Source organism: Nicotiana tabacum, chromosome 3, assembly GCF_000715075.1.
Source record: "Nicotiana tabacum cultivar K326 chromosome 3, ASM71507v2, whole genome shotgun sequence".
NCBI classification, from domain to species: domain Eukaryota; kingdom Viridiplantae; phylum Streptophyta; class Magnoliopsida; order Solanales; family Solanaceae; genus Nicotiana; species Nicotiana tabacum.
In genome coordinates, this window is record NC_134082.1 from 206,205,098 (window position 1) to 206,224,407 (window position 19,310).

General features: G+C 37.4%; 1 protein-coding gene across 1 annotated transcript; it reads right to left on the reverse strand.

The window, feature by feature from the left end:
• Positions 1-6,609: 6,609 nt before the first annotated feature.
• On the reverse strand, positions 6,610-9,014 carry LOC107812656 (transcription factor MYB16-like). Its single transcript, XM_016637804.2, has 3 exons — positions 8,754-9,014; positions 8,535-8,664; positions 6,610-7,813 (listed from the first exon to the last, which is right to left on the reverse strand). The coding sequence occupies exons 1-3, from the start codon at positions 8,884-8,886 to the stop codon at positions 6,838-6,840; spliced, it is 1,239 nt and encodes a 412-aa protein (XP_016493290.1). The 5' UTR covers positions 8,887-9,014; the 3' UTR covers positions 6,610-6,837.
• Between the last annotated feature and the right edge of the window lie 10,296 nt (positions 9,015-19,310).

A 19,310-nucleotide genomic window follows, 5' to 3' on the forward strand; every position in this document is an offset into this window, starting at 1 on the left:
TGACCTCGATCGAATGACGACGGGTTACTATTTCGATATGTTCGAAATAACACCTTTTAAGGCCAAGGGCCTTCGCCAAAAAGAAGAGTTCGACCTCGATCGAACTACGACGGGATACTATCTCGATAAGTTTGAAATAACACCCTTTTAGACCAAGGGCCTTCGCCAAAAAGAAGAGTTCGACCTCGATCAAACGACGACGGGTTACAATTTCGATAAGTTTGAAATAACACCCTTTAAGGCCAAGGGCCTTCGCCAAAAAGAAGAGTTCGACCTCGATTGAATGACGACGAGTTACTATTTCGATAAGTTCGAAATAACACCTTTTTAGGCCAAGGGCCTTCGCCAAAACGAATAGTTCGATCTCAATCGACCGATGACGGGTTACTATTTCGATAAGTTTGAAATAACACCCTTTAAGGCCAAGGGCTTTCGCCAAAAAGAAGAGTTCGACCTCGATCGAACGATGACAGGTTACTATTTTGATAAGTTTGAAATAACATCCTTTAAGGCCAAGGGCCTTCGCCAAAAAGAAGAGTTCGACCTCGATCGATCGACGATGGTTTACTATTTCGATAAGTTTGAAATAACACCCTTTTAGGCCAAGGGCCTTCGCCAAAAAGAAGAGTTCGACCTCAATCGAAAGACGATAGTTTACTATTTCGATAAGTTCGAAATAATACCCTTTAAGGCCAAGGGCCTTCGCCAAAAAGAAGAGTTCGACCTTAATCAAACAGTAACGGGTCGATATTTCCACAAAAGTTCGAAATCATACCCTCAAGGACACGAGCCATCGCCAAAGGGAAAAGTTTGAAATATATCTAAGGTCAAGGGCTATCAGTAAACAAAAAGGGAAGAAAAGACCGGGACTCGCCATATGGAAATCCATCCCGCGCCAAAGTCACAAAAAAGCGAAAACAAAGATAAAACACGGGGCAGATAACAACGAAAACGTTCTTCTTTATACAAGGTCACCGCACTAACGATCACAAATTACATATGGCCCAAGCCAACAATAAAAAAATAGAAGAGAAAGGAACAACGACAATTGACGATGTATAAAAAAACACATAGAAAACAGACTACGATGACATTCTTGTATGCGACCTCAGTAATATTGACCGCCTCCCACAGATTCTTGTATATATCCTGCTGAGCTTCAGCATGAACCCAAAGCTCGTGTAGGCAGCGGGGAACAACGGCAGATGAAGACTCAATCTGAGCCAACAGTCGCTCATTTTCAGCCTCAAGAGCTGCGACCTTATCTCCTAAGGTCTAAGCTTCCCGATCGATCTCAATAATGCCCTCCTCAAGCCTCGCCTCCATTAGCAGTGTTGTCGCTCTTTCCAACTCCTGCTCAGACTGGAGGACGCGGATAGTGTTCTCTAGAGCTGCCGCCCTTGCTGAAGCCACAGACCAGGCACTTTCGATACTCTCCAACCCGACGACCTTTTTCTCCAACTCGGCCATCTTTCCCATCCACTCTGCACTCATTGCCTTGACACTGATGAGGTTCTGGTCCATTTCGGCCTGCATTGACCTTAGCCTCCCCTGCAGATAGTCACACTCTGCGGCCACCCCCTTTCCCACCTCGAGCTTTTCATCCTTCGCGCGAAGCTGATCTTCGAGCACACTGTTCCTCTGAATGGCCTCCATCAACTGCTAATCTCTCTTCTCCAATTCCTCGCCGAGGGATGGAGCACCAGGATTCTCCCTCAGTCGCTCGTGCATCTCATGGCACTTGTTGCGATAGCATCGATACTTTTCCAACATCTTCAAGAAAAGCTTGGCCCGAATGTAGGCCCTGCGTATACTCTCCGCTTCCACCATATACGCCTGAAAAATGAGAATATGGGTTAAAGCCATATTAACAAGGAAAATGAGAGAAGTATAAAAGAAAAGTGCAACGTACCCTCAAACCCATAGCGGCCATCTCATTCATCAAATCGACATCAGGAACGTTCCGGAGAGCCTCCTTCTCGGCAGCGGAACATAGAATGTCGAACTGTGGCACCAGATCCTCCATGTCCCCCAGGAGATTAACATCCAAAGAAATCTCAAGAATACGGGCCGGCCCTTCCGCACGAACCACCGAGTGGGTGATACCCTCCTCAAATATCCTAACATTATCAGGATCGAGGTCCGATTCAGATTCATAATCATCGACCACAACGCCTTTCCCTCTTTCAGTAGCTGAGGAGGAAGAGTGAACATGTACGTATGACGAGGGTACGTCTGAAACAACAACGACAGCCTAAAAAATCTAGCCCCCTGTCATGACAAGTTGCTGATCAACAACAACAGCAGAAATCTTCATCGACGGGGCATATGCGATGGCTGTCTCAATCTCTACGGACGGAGCAGTGTCAACCTCCGCCCCAGATTCTGTCAAGGGAGAGTCGTCCAAGTGAATTACAGTCGGAGGGGCTGCCTTGAATTCCACTCGCCACCTCTTAGACGACCCTTCTTCTTCCTCTGCGCGGGGAGATTCACCCGTCTGACGAGCAACATGAGTTGGAACCTCAGTTTGAGAAGGGGCCTCCACAGGAATAACTGCAACCGCCATCTTGACCGAAGCAACCCTCGACGAAGGCCGAACGGCAGGTGCTGCAACAGGGCGAGCAGACAATGCCGACTGACGAAAAGCCAATGGAGGAGCCCTCGCTCTCTGCACTCTCCCTGGCATCGATAAACAGCATATTAGAAACTAAGTAAAAAGAGAAGAAAAGTAGCAAATAGAAACGACATCCCACCTGTAAGGGGCCTGCGTTCAAATTTTTCATAAAAGGCCGACCAGGTGCGAACACTCGCCGTTTGGGGAAGGATGGCGCTCACCTACTCGCGGATACCTTCGACAGATGAAGGACGCAATTTCTCGACTACAGATACATAACAGGGTTTAGTACTGTAACGGAAAATGGTCGGATATATCTCCGACTAAAAGCATAAGAAACTTACGTGCAAATTTCCATTTCTTGGGGAAGCCCGTCGGGTCCGCCACAATGTGCTCAGTCCGCACGTAGAAATAATTCTCATAGAAAAGACGGTTAGCCCTGTCATCCAATTTCACCACCAGACTCTTCGACCCCCGACGACGCATGTGAAGCATCGTGCAGTGGATAAACTGAGGGGCGAAGATATTGAGCATGCGATCCAAGGTGATCTCATGACCGGCGAGTTCCGCAAACTTGAGCAACATAAGGAACAGCTCGTACAGGTACGACAAAAGTTGGGCGGGGCATACCTCGTAAAAATGGCAGAAGTCTACCACCAGGAGAAGGAGAGGAAGTGTGTATCCAATAAGAAATGGGTAGGCGTAAAACACACAGTACCCTGGATGGTCAAAATGAACTATGTCGTTTCCTATCGCCGGCCATATGTCGACGTAACCAGGGATCCCCCCACCTGGCTTTCAACTCTGCAATGTCTTCTTCTCTCATAACAGAAGGGGCATGCTCCGGCTCCACCCCGGCGCGACTGTTGAAGTCGGTCAATTCTCTCCTAGGACGAGGCAAAATCTCAACTACCTACGGGACCTCCTCGTCTTCCACCACTTCTGCCCCTCTAGTGGCCTGAACAACATTTTTCGGTGTCAGAATTGTGACTGGGAGATCGGTTCGAGAGGAATCACCAACCATTTTGTCAAGATGATGCGGCAAAAAGACAACGGAAGGAAAGGATGAAAATTTTCAGTTAACTGAGGGCAAACGAAAACTCTGAGTATCAGAGAGAAAAAATATCTGCAGAATTCTCTCGAGTAAAAGGAAAAGAAGTGTGTCAATCGAATGATGAGTTCCTTCTATTTATAAGAGACATAAATCCCCCAAGCACGAAATCCAAGAGTCGCTAATCGAATCTGATAGGGAACGAAACGTTTCGGTTCCCCAGGAACGTGTGTCATAATGGCGGCAACCACGAAAATGCTTTGATACAAAACTACGTTTCGGTTCCGAAACAGCCGCAACGGTCCAAGGATATCGAAAGAACGCCGTCATCTCACTTGAAACCTAAGTAACGTAACTAAGGAATGAGAAGTCAGATTTCACTCGAATTCGTAGCAATCATGATCTGTTTTCCATGCCCGACAGGGGACGACCCCGACAGACGGAGGGACTAACTATATTGGTCAAAATCTGACCGTCACGGCCGAGCTGACCAACGTCCCGCCCAAGCAACACGACAGTAAAAGACGACATGGCCTACTCTACATCCAGCATTCTCGACACTCGTCGAGTTAGAAGGAGCAATGTCTAAAGGACTACCAAGGTACACTTGGTGTGAGAGGGTGTCGGGCCAAGTAAATTGCAAAGGTGCCTTGACTATATATAGTAGGGAAAAACCATCGATAAAGGGGGGCTTCTTTCCATCCTCCCCCGGGGAGTTCTCTTCTTGTAATCTTCATAAGAAAGAAGTAATCTCCAGAAAAACATGTAAAACTACGAGCCACAATGAAGAATTTCAATAAGATCGATTATATCTATCTTATCCTACATACTATTTATTCCGTCTTAGCTCACTCATCTGGAATTTATTATGTTTGACTAAGATTTACCCCTTCATTTTCTTTGATTGATTTATTCAAAAAGGTTCCGATATCTTTTAAGTCAAACAATACTCTTGTCCGTTTTGACACTAACAATATAATGTATGCAGAGTTAAATTAAAGTAGTGCGTAATCGATTAGCTTTGAAATGATAAACCCTAAACGATAGAGGCATAAACAAATATTTGTAGCTGGATATTTAGGTGTTCTTTATCAAAGACCAATACGATGAGTTGCCATAAATATACTATATAGTCTAAACATTAGCTTTAATTTCCATCTAGTACTATATAATTAAAGATAAAATTAGACGATAGAATGTCTTAATTACAAAATAATAAGTGTAAATTAGCAATGATGGCAACTTTTGAGAAAGTGATTGTATCCTCGCGAGTCTATATTATATATCTACATCAGAATAAACCCTAGCTTAAATGTGCATAAGATATTACTACTCCTAGTTAATAAACGCAAATGAAAACTTTAAGGTGGCTTTTAAACTGCTGATTGCTAATTAAATCAATGCTCTAGGTGACAATTAGACTGCAAGATATAAAATAAAGTCTTTCTTTATATTGGAATCCCTAGCTTATAGGTGCATATGATAATAGCTAATCCGTATAATGATAACAATAAGGTGAATTTTAGACTGCTGATAGCAAGATATGGTGTAGTCTAAGGTGACATTTAGACGGCAATAATTAAAAAGAAGCTGTGCAGTTGCATGCTACAATCATAAGAGAAAATATTATCTTAATTAATTCATTAAAAAAAAATTACCCCAAATAGCCGCCAGCCTAATTTCTTAAACTAAATAGCCGACGAATATATAATATATGTCTAACTGTATTTAATCAATACATAAGTTATGTATACTGACCGAAAAAAGTAAAAATTGAATTTGACCTGCTATTTGTGTCACAATCTCTTAATTTAAACAACTCTTATCTCAACTTTTATGCCTTCCCGCTTATTGAGACCGTGAGGAGTAATTTGATAAATTGTTGAAGTTAATATCTAAAGGACATTGATTTTTTCAAATGAAGACTTAGATGTATTTGAAAATTAGGCAATGAAATACATTTATTTGGGAAATCAAATTATCAAAACACAAAAAAATAGAACTAAACAAACTAAAACAAAAGAACAAACAACCAATTGTTGACTATACGGTCATTCATGAAAAAGATCGAGTCACTTAGGCGGATGTAGTGTTTAAAGTGACAGGTTCAATCGAACTCATAATATTTGACGTGGAGTATAATTTATATATGAAAATTCATTAAATTGCAAAAATAGTAAAAATGAACTCATAACTTTAAAAATATAATGGGTTCAATGCTAAAACTATAAATATTAAGTCCATAAAATTTAAATCTTGTATCCGCCTCCGTACAATAAGTAAAAATACTGTAACAACGTAACCAGCCAAATCCTTGTTTGCAAGCAAGTTTGCCAATTCATTAGAACTTTAGGAAGAAATGATTTTTTGATCGAACACCATATACGCAATAGAATATTATTACTTTTAGCTTGTGCCAGAAATAATTTATATTTGGTATCCGAAAAAGTGTATAATTATTGTATTTAACATATATATATATATATCGACTATTATTTTCAGAGCGGCTATACAATGTCATTTTTCCTTATTCTAACAGTTTTTAAAAATAATTGGTTGCAAAAAAGAAGAAAATTAGCTTGCTTGTACTGCAGAGGCGGAACCAAGATTTAAAGTTATTGGGTTCGGGATTCTAGCATTTTTATGGGTTCTAAAGTAAGAATTTGTACCTATTTAATGAATTTCTTAAGACAAATACACAGTTTATACTAAAGCTATTGGATTCGATTGAACCCGTTACCGAAGCTTTAGCTCCGCCCCCGAGTGTATATCAAGTTGCTTCGTAATTGAAATGTGTGGTGGTTCTGCCTTAGCACCAAATAGAACTGTAAGCGGTTGAGTAGTTATTTAGATAAAAAGAAATAAGGTACAGCAGAATGATGTGAATTTTCACTGAGTCAATCATAGAGTTGAAAATGGGAAAGAGAAAACGGAACAGTTGGGGTGTTGAATTGATTGAGCCAACACACTTAATTTAGCTATGGACATAAGACAATGAACATGAGATCAAAGAAAAAAGAAGAGAATCTACAATTTACACATGGTGTTTTTTCCTCACTTGTAAATTTCACACCACACTAGTCATTAATTAATTTGCTGTAACACACACATTAACATAAGGAATTATTAAATCAAAATCACTAGCTAATTTTTTTTTTTAAAAAAAACTAAATTAGAACATAGCCGAATCAGAGGGTGAAGAATTGTTAACTAAGTTAAAAATACTATTCCAGTAATTCTTGCTATCTTCACAATTCTCACTAGCGTTTCCGCCTTCGCCGCCGTTATCGGATTCCGTGCAGTTTTCCGATAAACCGCCGTCACCTGAATTACTACTAAGCAATAGATCTGTAAATGTTTCCACAAAATTGCGAGGGGAAATTTGGTCTGCATTTGATCTTAGAGATTCAGCTGTCCACGTATTGTCCATTGGCATAGTTAAATCTTGAAGTCCTGAAGTGAATGACACTGAATTTTCATTAATACCATCTTTATATTCAGGTAATTGTCCTGTTGATGAGTTTCCAAATCCTTTCCAATCTTCTTCACTTTCCTCGTTATTCATAATTCTGCCTTCGCTTGATCCTGAGGAATTTCCAACGAATTCAAATAAAACCGTAGAATTTCCTCCATTAATCCCTGGTGTAGAAATATGTGGCGCGTTTTGATCAAAATAACCTAGTGTAGACGTAGGAGACTCCTCCAGGTCTAGTCCAGTGACAGAAATAGTCGCACTGCCACTGGCCGTAATTTCATTCATTGGTTTGGTCCAAATACCATTCCACGCCTTGAGTACGTCCAAACATCGAGGAGGGCCCACAACTGGTTTGTTAAGAGGACTAGAAGGTGAAGTGGTAGTAAATTCTTGGGATGCAAATATTGAATTTTGAAAACTATTGGACCTAAGTTTGGATTGTCTAACAAGTCTAGCTTCGGCTTCGAGCCGGGCACTTTCCCACTGAGCCATGTGGCTCAGGTTGGCTGCGTACTTAGACTGACCGTCATTGGACAAGAGGGTATCGTTCTTGGGCTTGTGGGTCACTGGGTCAATGCCCATTTTCACTAGCCGTTTCTTAAGATGCGTATTCCAATAATTCTTGATCTCATTATCTGTTCTTTTGGGCAAATGAGTTGCTATGGCCGACCACCTAGAACAAGACAATGGAAGAATATGTTACAATAATCAAACAAAAAACTTTGGTTTTATCGATGAATAGGGACATCGACTTATTTTGTCATTGGAAAAAGAAAGTGAAAGGAAATAATAGAAAATTCAAACGAGTTGATTTTAGCTATTTGAGACAAAAAGACAATTCCATTGTCCGATAGAAGAGTACAAGACCCTTCATATTTTTCAGTGTAACGCTGAAGAAAAATACAAAGTCAGGTGTATTGGAAAATAAACGTGCAATGGAATTTGTGCAGATCTGAATATTAAAATGTCAAAATTTTTACACCCGTTTGGCCATGAAATTTTTTTCACTTTTTTTCGAAAATTGTTCACTTTTTTTCGATATCAGCGTTTGGCCATAAAATTTTCAATTTTCATTTGAAGATGAATTTTGAAATTTTTCAAAAATTTGAAAAACTCCAAAAAATTATTTTTAAAATTTTTCACTCAGATCACTCATAAAAATTTAAAAACAACCCAAAATTATATTCATGTCAATACAACTTTAATTTTCAAATATCATTTTCACTTTTAAAAAATATCACTGTTTTCTAAAATTTTACAATTCTTATGTCCAAACTCCCACTAATGTCAGCAAAAGAAGACAAATCATGAAATGCAAAAGCAAATTTCCTTTCATGAATTAAGTACAAATTAATGAAGTGAAAAAGGGAAGAAATTTTGCCAATTTGGAGTACCTATTCCCTAAGAGAGCATGGAGTTGAATGATGGTTTGTTCTTCTTGTAAAGTGAATTTCCCTCTCTTGATATCAGGCCTTAAGTAATTAGTCCACCTGAGCCTGCAACTCTTTCCACATCTTTGAAGTCCTACAAAAAGATAAACATTGGTATTAAAGAATTTTTACACTATCAGTACATGTACAAGAAAGCTGAAGATGGCGAGCGAGCGAGCGCACCAGCTTTAGCAGGTAATGCACGCCAGCTACCATGACCATGTTCTTCAATATAAGCCAAGAGTTTTTGATCTTCTTCAGGTGTCCAAGGTCCTTTTTTCAGACCAACTTTATCACAACATGGAGATCGACCCATTGGAGAAAAATGGCAGAAGAAATAGATGGGAGTAAATTTGAAGCTATTGTGATACTTTATATTATGTAAAATATGCTGCTGGTTCCACTAATGGAGATTGGACAGTGGTATAGTAGTAGCACTGAAATAAAAGAAGAGAGAGCTAATAAGGAGTAAATAAGGAGAGAGAGATTGGGAAAGAAAGAAAGAAAGGTCAGCGACAGGGACGGGATAAAGATATTAATTTCAGCACAGCACATCATATAGTATGAAATCATGTGCAATCTCCAAGTACCCTTTTAGGACTTTGCCTTTTCCCCCTTAGCTAACTTCTCCTTTTAAATTTTAATTCAATTTCAATTTTTTAATTTTATAAAACTTGCAAATAAGTTCTAGGTGGCTTTATTTTATTCACTTCTCAGAGTACTTCTTTTATCTTTTATTTATTATTTATTCAATTTAATTTATATGTCTTACTTTCCTATTTAGTATGTTTAGAAAATGATTCCCCTTTTTATATTTAGTAGTGAGTTCTCTACGTTTTCGTTTCACTTTTATGATATCCCTTATAGAAATGTTATGACATGTTTAAACCAACAAGAATGAAATGATATCGCTTGTAGATAATGTACACTAATTTTTCTTCTATTGTTTATTCCTTTCGAATCGGAAATGCGGGCTACTAGTGGGATTGTATTACTATTAGAATAAGGAACTCTAGAATTTCCTACATGTTAACGATTTAATATACACATCTTTAATCTAATGTCATAAAAATCAAATAATCTTATATTTCTAAGAGGTCGTGCCTAATGGAATTAAGACAACAACAACAAATTCACCCAGTAGTTTTTCACAAGTGGGGTTTGGGGAAGGTAAGATGTACGTAGCCTTACCCCGACCCATGGAAGAGCAGAGAGGTTGTTTCCGATAGACCCTCGGCTAGAGAACAACTGAAAAGAAAAGGTAATTTCAACAAATAGGAATAACAGCAAGATGAAATAAGATTGAATCCAAGAATTCAGTCAAACTCTAGGTAGTGATAGCCATTTATGGATAAAAGATATCATACTAACACTAATGCTAGCGAATTGAGTAAGACAAAAAGAAATGCTCGACGACCTACGAACCTTCTACCCTAATCTTTGACCTTCACACCTTCTTGTCTAGGTTCATGTCCTTAGTCAGCTCCAATTGCACTATGTCCCGCCTAATAACCTCTCCCCAAGACTTCTTAGGGCTACCTCTACCCCTTCTGCTACCTATCGAGGATAACCGCTCGTACCTTCTAACTGAGGCTTCTATACTTCTCCTCTTAACATGCCCGAACCATCTCAACCTATCCTCCCGCATTTTATCCTGCACAGGGGCCACTCTCATCTTTTCCCGAATAAATTCATTCTTAATCTTATCCAACCAGTATGCCCACACATCCACCTCAACATTCTCATCTTAGCTACTTTTAGCTTCTGGGTAAGAGAGTTCTTGACTGGCCAACACTCTGCTCCATACAACATAGTTGATCTAACTACAACCTTGTAGAACTTACCTTTAAGTTTCAGCGGCACATTCTTATCATACAAGACACTGAAAGCGGGCCTCCACTTCATCCATCCTACTCCGATACGATGCGTGACATCTCATCAATCTCCCTGTTACCTTGTATTATAGATCCAAGATACTTGAAACTACCTCTTTTGGGGATGATTTGCGTATCAAGCATCACCTCCATATCCCCTTCCTGGGTATCGTTACTGAACTTACACTCCAAGTATTCGGTCTTGGTCCTGCTCAACTTGAAACCTTTAGACTCTAGGGTCTGCTTCCAAACTTCCAGCCTCTCGTTAACACCACTCCCCTCCCCTGTCTCGTCAATTAAAACTATCTCATTAACAAATAACATACACCATGACACCTCACCTTGAATGTGTCTCATCAATGCATCCATCGCCAAGAAAAATGGGAATGGACTAAGAGCTGATCCCTGGTGCAACACCATCATAAAAAAGTGTTCTGAGTCTCCTCCCGCTGCCCTAACCCGAGTATTAGCTTCATCATACATGTCCTTAATTACCCTAATGTAGGATACTAGGACCCCTTTAGCCTCCAAGCATCGCCAGAGCATCTCTTTCGGGACTTTGTCATATGCTTTCTCTAAGTCAATGAACACCATGTGCAAGTCCTTCTTTATCTCCCTATACCACTCCATCAATCTCCTCATAATGCCCCGACATGAAACCGAACTGGTTCTAAAAAATGGACACACTGTACTCACCTTTACTTCAACCACCCTCTCCCAAACTTTCATGGTATGGCTTAGTAGCTTAATCCCCTTATAATTATTGCAACTTTGGATATTACCCTTACTTTTTTACAAAGGAATCATCGTAATCTACCTCCATTCATCGGGAATCCTCTTCATCCTAAAAATAACGTTGAACAGCCTAGTGAGCCACTCTAAACCTACCCTACCTGCATTATTCCAAAATTACATAGGAATTTCATCTGCCCCGGTAACTCTACCCCTGTGCATATTACGCATAGCCCCCTTGACCTCCTCTACTCTTATGCGCCTACAATACCCGAAATCCCTGCGCATTTCGGAGTGCTCCAAGTCACCCAGCACAATGTCCCTATCACCCTATTCGTTTAGGAGTTTATGAAAATATGTCTGCCATCTTCGTCTAATTTGAGCCTTTTCCATCAAAACTCTACCTTCCACATCTTTGATACACTTAACTTGATCCAGATCACAGCCCTTCCTCTCTCTCACCTTATCTAGTCTGTATAACATTTTGTCCCCGCCTTTGGCCCCAAGCTTTTTATAGAAATGCCCAAACGCCACAGTCTTAGCTGCAGTAACCACTAACTTCACCTCCTTCTTAGCCCTCCTATACCCGTCCATGTTCATCCTCTTCGCCTCCTCACCCATGTTCTCTATAAACTTCAAGTACATCGCTTGCTTGGCTTCCACTTTCTCTTGTACCTCCTCACTCTACCACCAATCACTTTTGTGGCCGCTAGAGAAACCCTTCGAGGCCCCTAACACTTCTCTCGCAACTACTCTAATACACTCCATTGTCGTGGTCCACAAACAGCTCGCGTCCCCACTGCTCCTCCATGCTCCCATAGCCAACAACTCCCCCCCCCCCCCAAACTCCTGCGCTTTGTCACTAGTCAAAGCTCTCCACCTGATCCTGGGTTGACCATACATGGCCCTTTTCCTCCTCTTCCTCACGATCTCTAAGTCCATCACTAATAATCTATGCTGAGTCGTGAGGTTCTCGCTTGGGATAACCTTGTAATTCATATACAAACTCCTATCGCTCTTTCGGAGGAGTAGATAATCAATTTGAGTCTTGGCCAACGAACTCCGGAATGTAACCAAGTGCTCCTCGCTTTTCGGGAAACACAAGTTGACAATCACCAAATCAAAGGCTTTAGCACAGTCCAACAACGAAGTACCTCCTCCGTTCCTAATGCCAAAGCCAAAGCTGCCATGCACGCCATCATACCCCCAGATGTCGCCCCAATGTGACTATTAAAGTCCCTTCCTATGAATAACTTCTCGGTGAGCAGAATGCCACGTACCAATCCGTCAAGTTCTTCTCAGATGTCGCCACAAAATCTATTTATCCTATTCTTACTCCTCTTGCGTCCTGAGACCCACAATTTAAACCCACAATGGAATTAAGACACATAAAATAAAAAGGGGAGAATATAGTCTTTCCTTTAAAGTAACTGTTAGGATCTTTTTTCATTTACATCTCGAACTTCATTTCATGTTTTTGACAATAAGCTTGACACTTGCATGAACACTTTTTATTAACAAACAAAAAGGGCCTCAGAGCCTCAACAACGTGCTAAATAGGTAATGGTCATTTATATACTATACTCTTGCCTAATGTTAGCCTAACAAACAACATTAGCCAATGTTAGTCCATGATACTCTTCCCTCTTCTATTTTAAAGTTGACAATATTTGATTGAACATATCGTTATAGATTTAAAAAGCATCACATCAATTTAAATTTGACTAGTTAAATAAGTTTTAGTTCATAAAACTTGTGAACGTATATAAAATAATAGCACGGGAGTAAAACACAAAAAGAAATAGAACTCAACTAGGAGAACGTTGTTAAATATCTTGGAATAATTAAAATATAAAATTATAAAATATATTAACTAAATTTTCTTACAGGAATTAAAAAATCTCATGTGCATATGACAATATTGTGTGATTAAGTGATTACACGATTGGAGAATGAAAATATGATTCAAATATTGTACTTTAATTTAACCTATTCAAATAATTTCTCTAGTCCAAAATACTAGTCAAATATTAGACAATTTAAAAAATAAGAAGTATTTAACTTGTTATTTCTCAATTTAACTTATTGCTCTGAGAAGTAAAGCGTTAATTAAGTGGAAATTTTACACAAATATTATGATTAAAATTATAAAATAAAAATCTTAAAAGACATATAATATAGACCAAATGAAGTACCTTAAACTTCTTATTTTGGATGCTTTAATAAAAAGAAATTCAATTATGTGAAGGTATAGGCAGGGGCGTATCTAGGGGGATTCCATGGGGCACGTGAACTCATGCTCCCAGCCCTAGATCATGTATAGTAATGCTATATTTTTTTCAAAAATATTTAAATATATATATATGTGTGCACCCATGCTCAAAATATTATATGATTGTGACTAATGGTTATTGGGTGTACCTCTCTAGGTGAGGCTGTGAGTTAAAATCTTATGTCAATCTTGTTGTGTTTTTCTTTCTTTTTTTTTTATATATAGAAGTAGACGTCCATGGGAGATGGGCGTGTCTGGTGTTATTTTTTGCGTATTAATTAAGTACCTTTTCTTTTTATTTCTTTTTTTTGTTTGGTTTATTCTTTCAAAATTTTCACACATTGAAATTCCTATTCTTCTTTTCGCTATAAAATCTTATATGATTAAACAAAATGTGTATATTAAAACTAGTAGCAGTGTATGATGTAGTATATAGTCAATGGATTTAACTGATCTCAATATTTTCAACATGGAAAATAGATATAGATGTAAGAAAACTATTATTTTTTTAAAATAATAATTTTGAACTTATAATTCTAAAAGTGCAATAAGTATGCAATCGTAAGAACTAAAGGTTGAACTCGTAAAATTTATATTTCAGATACGTATGTCTGTAATTGACAACTAGTATTAGCACCCGCGGGACACTAATCATGTTAATTATTTAAGTTATTTGGATTATATGTAAATAATCTTACAATTTAAACTTTCTCGGTAAATATAGATAATCATTGGATATTAATAAAAAAACATTACATGAAAAAAATTAACCATTTCTTCTATTTTTCTTTTTCGATACAATTCTCACCGATGTCATTGGATCCTAAAAATAATCATGAAACGAAATAATAACTCATGATTATGGCAAAACAATCAAATGTTGAGACTATGAATGACTCTTTGGATACGACTTGACTCTTTTACTACTACTTGAACTCTTATTTGGTGTGTCGATATCTCTTAAAAAAATATTTCTTTTTAAAGATTTTAGTTTCTAAAATTTTATTTTTCAATAATAATTATTTTTATAATAATGTCAGTTGAAATATTATCCTTAATTCAAAGTTCATTTTAGTTGGCTATCTAAAAATTTAAAAAAAATTTAGCCAGTAAATTTATTTTTCAGTATGACCCCATTTTGATATTTGACATTAACCATGTTAAATAACTAAGTTATTTGATTTATATGTAAATAACCTTGAAGTTTGTGTACTTGAGTTAAAAAAAGATATTTGAAATCGATGAGATTAGCTTTCAAATTTTTTATACTCAACAAAGATGAACCACCAACTAGAAATTTGTTGTCATCTCTTATTTCTAGTTTTTAGATCTTTCATACATTTTTTTAATATTTTTTTCTTTTATCTTGTTTTTTATATCATTCTTTCTTTTGTTACAAAAAATTAATTTATTTCACTATAAAATGACGAGTTTTAATAAAAATTATCTACATAAGAATTTTATTTATATTTGTAGTCTTTGGTTGAAATTCTTTTATATTTTTCTTCTGGCTTTGTTTAATCCGCCTAAATAGGTGTTCACCCAACTACTTAAATTAAACAATTGAAGGATGTGTAATTTTTATACAATCCATATATAATATGTGTATAAATGTGTGTTGTCGGCATATCATCTACTTATATTAGCTATAAAAAGTAAACAATAAATCTGGCTGGATATTTATGTAAATATTTCATAATATTTCGATTTTTTCCATGTAAGATAATGTGCCTTATTAAGAACTTACAAAAAAAAATATTGGGATGTACATAGTTATTTATAATATGCATTGCTTGTTGTCTCATTAAAAACCTTACCAGGAAAACCCAGTGGGACAAAACCTTGGTTAAGGAAAAGAGTGCAGCGTGTAGTTACTCCCCCTGATGAAAAATCACTTAATGTCTCGAAGACGACGCATTCCAATCTTATATATCAGCTTTTCAAATATTGAGGTTGGTAATGCCTTAGTGAACAGATCAGTTATTTTATCACTTAAACGAACTTGTTGTACATCTATTTCGCCATTCTTCTGAAGATCATGAGTGAAAACGAATTTCGGTGAAATGTATTTTGTTCTATCTTCTTTGATATATCCTTCTTTCAATTGAGCTATGCATGCAACATTGTCTTTATACAATATTGTTGGAATATTCTCTTTCAAAGAAAGACCACATATTTGCTGAATGTGTTGAGTTATTGATCTCAACCAAGGGCATTCTCGACTTGCTTCGTGAATGGCTATTATCTCTGCATGATTTGAAGAAGTAGCAACCATAGTTTATTTTGTCGAACGCCATGATATGGTTGTACCTCCACTTGTAAATAAATAGCCTGTCTGAGATCGACTTTTGTGTGGATCAGACAAATATCCTGCATCTGCATAACCAATCAATGATGGCTTGGCTTCATTTGAATAAAATAAACCCATATCAATGGTCCCTTGGAGGTATCTGAATATATGTTTAATACCATTCCAGTGTCTTTGTGTTGGCGAAGAACTAAATCTTGCCAATAAGCTTACTGAGAAAGCTATATATGGTCGGGAATTATTGGCAAGATACATTAATGCCCCAATTGAACTAAGATATGGTACTTCGGTACCAAGAAGCTCTTCATCATTTTCATGAGGTCGGAATGGATCTTTCTTTATATCAAGTGATCTCACAACTATCGGAGTACTCAATGGATGTGCTTTATCCATATAGAATCGCTTTAAAATCTTTTCGGTGTATGTTGATTGATGGACAAATATTCCATCTTTCATATACTCAATTTCTAAAGCAAGACAAAATTTTGTCTTTCCAAGATCTTTCATTTCAAATTCTTTCTTCAAACAGTCTACTGTTTTTGGAAGCTCCCCAGGAGTTCCAATGATATTTAAATCATCAACATACACGGCGATTATAACAAATTCAGATCCAGATCTTTTTATAAAGACACAAGGACAAATTGGATCATTCTTGTACACTTCTTTCAACAGGTATTCACTCAGGCGATTGTACCACATACGACCTAATTGTTTCAATCCGTATAAAGATTTCTGAAGCTTTATTGAACAAGTTTCTCGAAAACTTTTATATGCTTCTGGCACTTTAAATCCCTCAGGTACTTTCATAAAAATTTCGTTGTCTAATGATCCATACAAATAGGCTGTAACAACATCCATTAGATGCATATCAAGTTTTTCTTGCACTGCCATATTCATGAGATACCTGAAGGTGATAGCATCCACTACAGGAGAATATGTCTCCATATAATCAATTCCAGGCCTTTGGGAAAATCCTTGTGCCACAAGTCGCGCTTTATATCTAACGACTTCATTTTTATCATTTTGTTTTCGCACAAAAACCCATTTATACCCTACTGGCTTTATGCCTTCAGGTGTTCGAACTATGGGTCCGAAGACTTCACGTTTTCCAAGTAAAGTTAACTCTGCCTGGATAGCGTCTTTCCATTTTGGCCAATCATTTCTCTGTCTACATTCATTGACAGATTTTGGTTCAAGATCCTCATCTTGTTGCATTATTTCAACAGCAACATTATAAGCAAAAATGTTATCGATAACAATATTACTTCGGTTCCATCTTTTCCCGGTTGAGACATAACTTATTGTTATCTCTTCATTTTCAGTATTTTCAGGTACCTGGACCTCTCCTAAGGTCTTATCATTTGTTACGTCTTGGGGCTCTTCTTGAGCCACTACCTCTATGTTATGTTCACTTTGATCACTTTCTCTTTTTCTTCTTCGAGGATTTTTATCTTTAGAACCGATTGGTCTACCACGTTTCAAGCATGGCTTAGACTCATTTGCTTTAATTAATTGTCCTGTCGGGATATCAACTCGAATTGGAGCATTAGCAGCTGGAATATGTGACTTAATCACCCTTGGTAGGTCAGTGAATGCATCTGGCAATTGATTTGCAATATTTTGTAAATGAATAATCTTTTGAACCTCTTGTTCACATTGATTTGTTCGAGGATCTAAATGAGACAGTGATAATGCATTCCAATCTATCTTCTTTTTCAGCTGTTTGTTTTCTCCCCCTAATGTTGGATATACTGATTCATCAAAATGACAATCAGAAAATCTTGCCGTAAATAAATCTCCAATCATCGGCTCTAGATATTTTATAATAGAAGGAGATTCATATCCAACATAAATCCCCAACCTTCTTTGAGGACCTATCTTTGTGCATTGTGGTGGAGCAATTGGAACATATATTGCACAACCAAAGATCCTAAGATGGGAAATATTTGGCTCCTGACCAAAAGCCAATTGCAATGGGGAGACTTTATGATAACTTGTGGGCCTTATCCGCACAAGTGTTGCTGCGTGCAAAATAGCATGACCCCATACTGAAATGGGAAGTTTTGTTCTCATAAGCATTGGTCTAGCGATTAATTGGAGGCGTTTGATCAATGATTCTGCTAGGCCATTTTGTGTATGAACATGAGCAACCGGATGCTCAATTGTTATCCCAGTTGAAATACAATCATTAAAGGCTTGGGATGTAAACTCACCAGCATTATCAAGACGAACTGTCTTAATTGCATAATCTGGAAATTGTGCTCTTAGCTTTATTATTTGAGCCAACAATCTCGCAAATGCCATATTGCGAGTTGATAGTAAGCACACATGTGACCATCTTGTAGATGCATCTACCAAAACCATATAATATTTGAATGGTCCACATGGAGGGTGAATGGGCCCACATATATCACCCTGTATACGTTCCAGAAATGCAGGGGATTCCATCCTAACTTTAATAGTTGATGGTCTAATAATTAATTTTCCTTGAGAACATGCAGCACAAGAGAATTCCTTAAATTGAAGAATCTTCTGATTCTTCATTGCATGTCCATGTGAATTCTCAATTATTTTACGCATCATATTAGAACCAGGATGGCCCAACCGGTCATGCCAAATAATAAAATTATCTTGATTAGTAAACTTCTCGTTTACTATGGCATGTGTTTCAATCCTGCTAATACTTGTGTAGTATAAGCGCGGAGGAAAGAGCAGGTAACATTTCAAGCACATATTTCTTACCAGACATTATTGTAGTAATATAAAGATATTCAATCTTTTCATCATTTGTAGTCTCAATATGATAGTCATTTTGGCGAATATCTTTGAAACTTAATAAGTTTCTTTGAGATTTACTACAATATAGTGCTTCATCAATGGCCAAATTTGTTCCTCCTGGTAGTAATAAATTGGCTCTTCCAGAACCTTCAATTAATCTTGTACTACCGGATATTGTATTAACATTTACTTCTTTCATTACCAAATAAGAGAAATATCTCTTATCTTTTAAAATAGTGTGTCTTGTAGCACTATCCAGAAGACATATATCATCTTTATTAATCTTGAGTCTAACTGAAGACTGGAGAATTTTCATATTCTTTATAAAAAAACAAATAATACATAATAAGAAATATGAAACACAAGCGAAAAAAACATTAAGAAATACATTAGGAATGTAGAAACTAGCAACACATGATGCATTAGGAAAATACACTCTAGAAAAATAAATTAGTTGCAAACATAAAAATAACAACTTTTATAGCTTCATTCCCCAGTAAGATGATTAGTTCTTCAGTCAATATCCTCAAAGAAGTCTCCAACTTCTAAATGAGTAATATTTGTTAGGCCTTCAAAATCACGATCTTTATATGCAAGATGTGCCTTAGAATCATATTTATTTGAGGGACCTGCTTCATCATCATTATTTTGAAAGGTCAAGTATGCCTCCACATTATTTTCTTTTTTCTTGAGAGAGACTTGATAAAGTTTGACAAAATGTTCAGGCGTACGACAAATGCGTGCCCAATGACCTCTCATACCACATCGGTGACACA

What these genes read in the sequence shown, in the direction of transcription:
- LOC107812656 (XM_016637804.2), bottom strand. Translation starts at nt 8,886, where the DNA reads ATGGGTCGATCTCCATGTTGTGATAAAGTTGGTCTGAAAAAAGGACCT. An exon ending in TGCATTACCTGCTAAAGCTG is followed by an intron (nt 8,665 to 8,753) that starts GTGCGCTCGCTC and finishes ATCTTTTTGTAG; the next exon opens with GACTTCAAAGATGTGGAAAG. An exon ending in CATGCTCTCTTAGGGAATAG is followed by an intron (nt 7,814 to 8,534) that starts GTACTCCAAATT and finishes GTCTTGTTCTAG; the next exon opens with GTGGTCGGCCATAGCAACTC.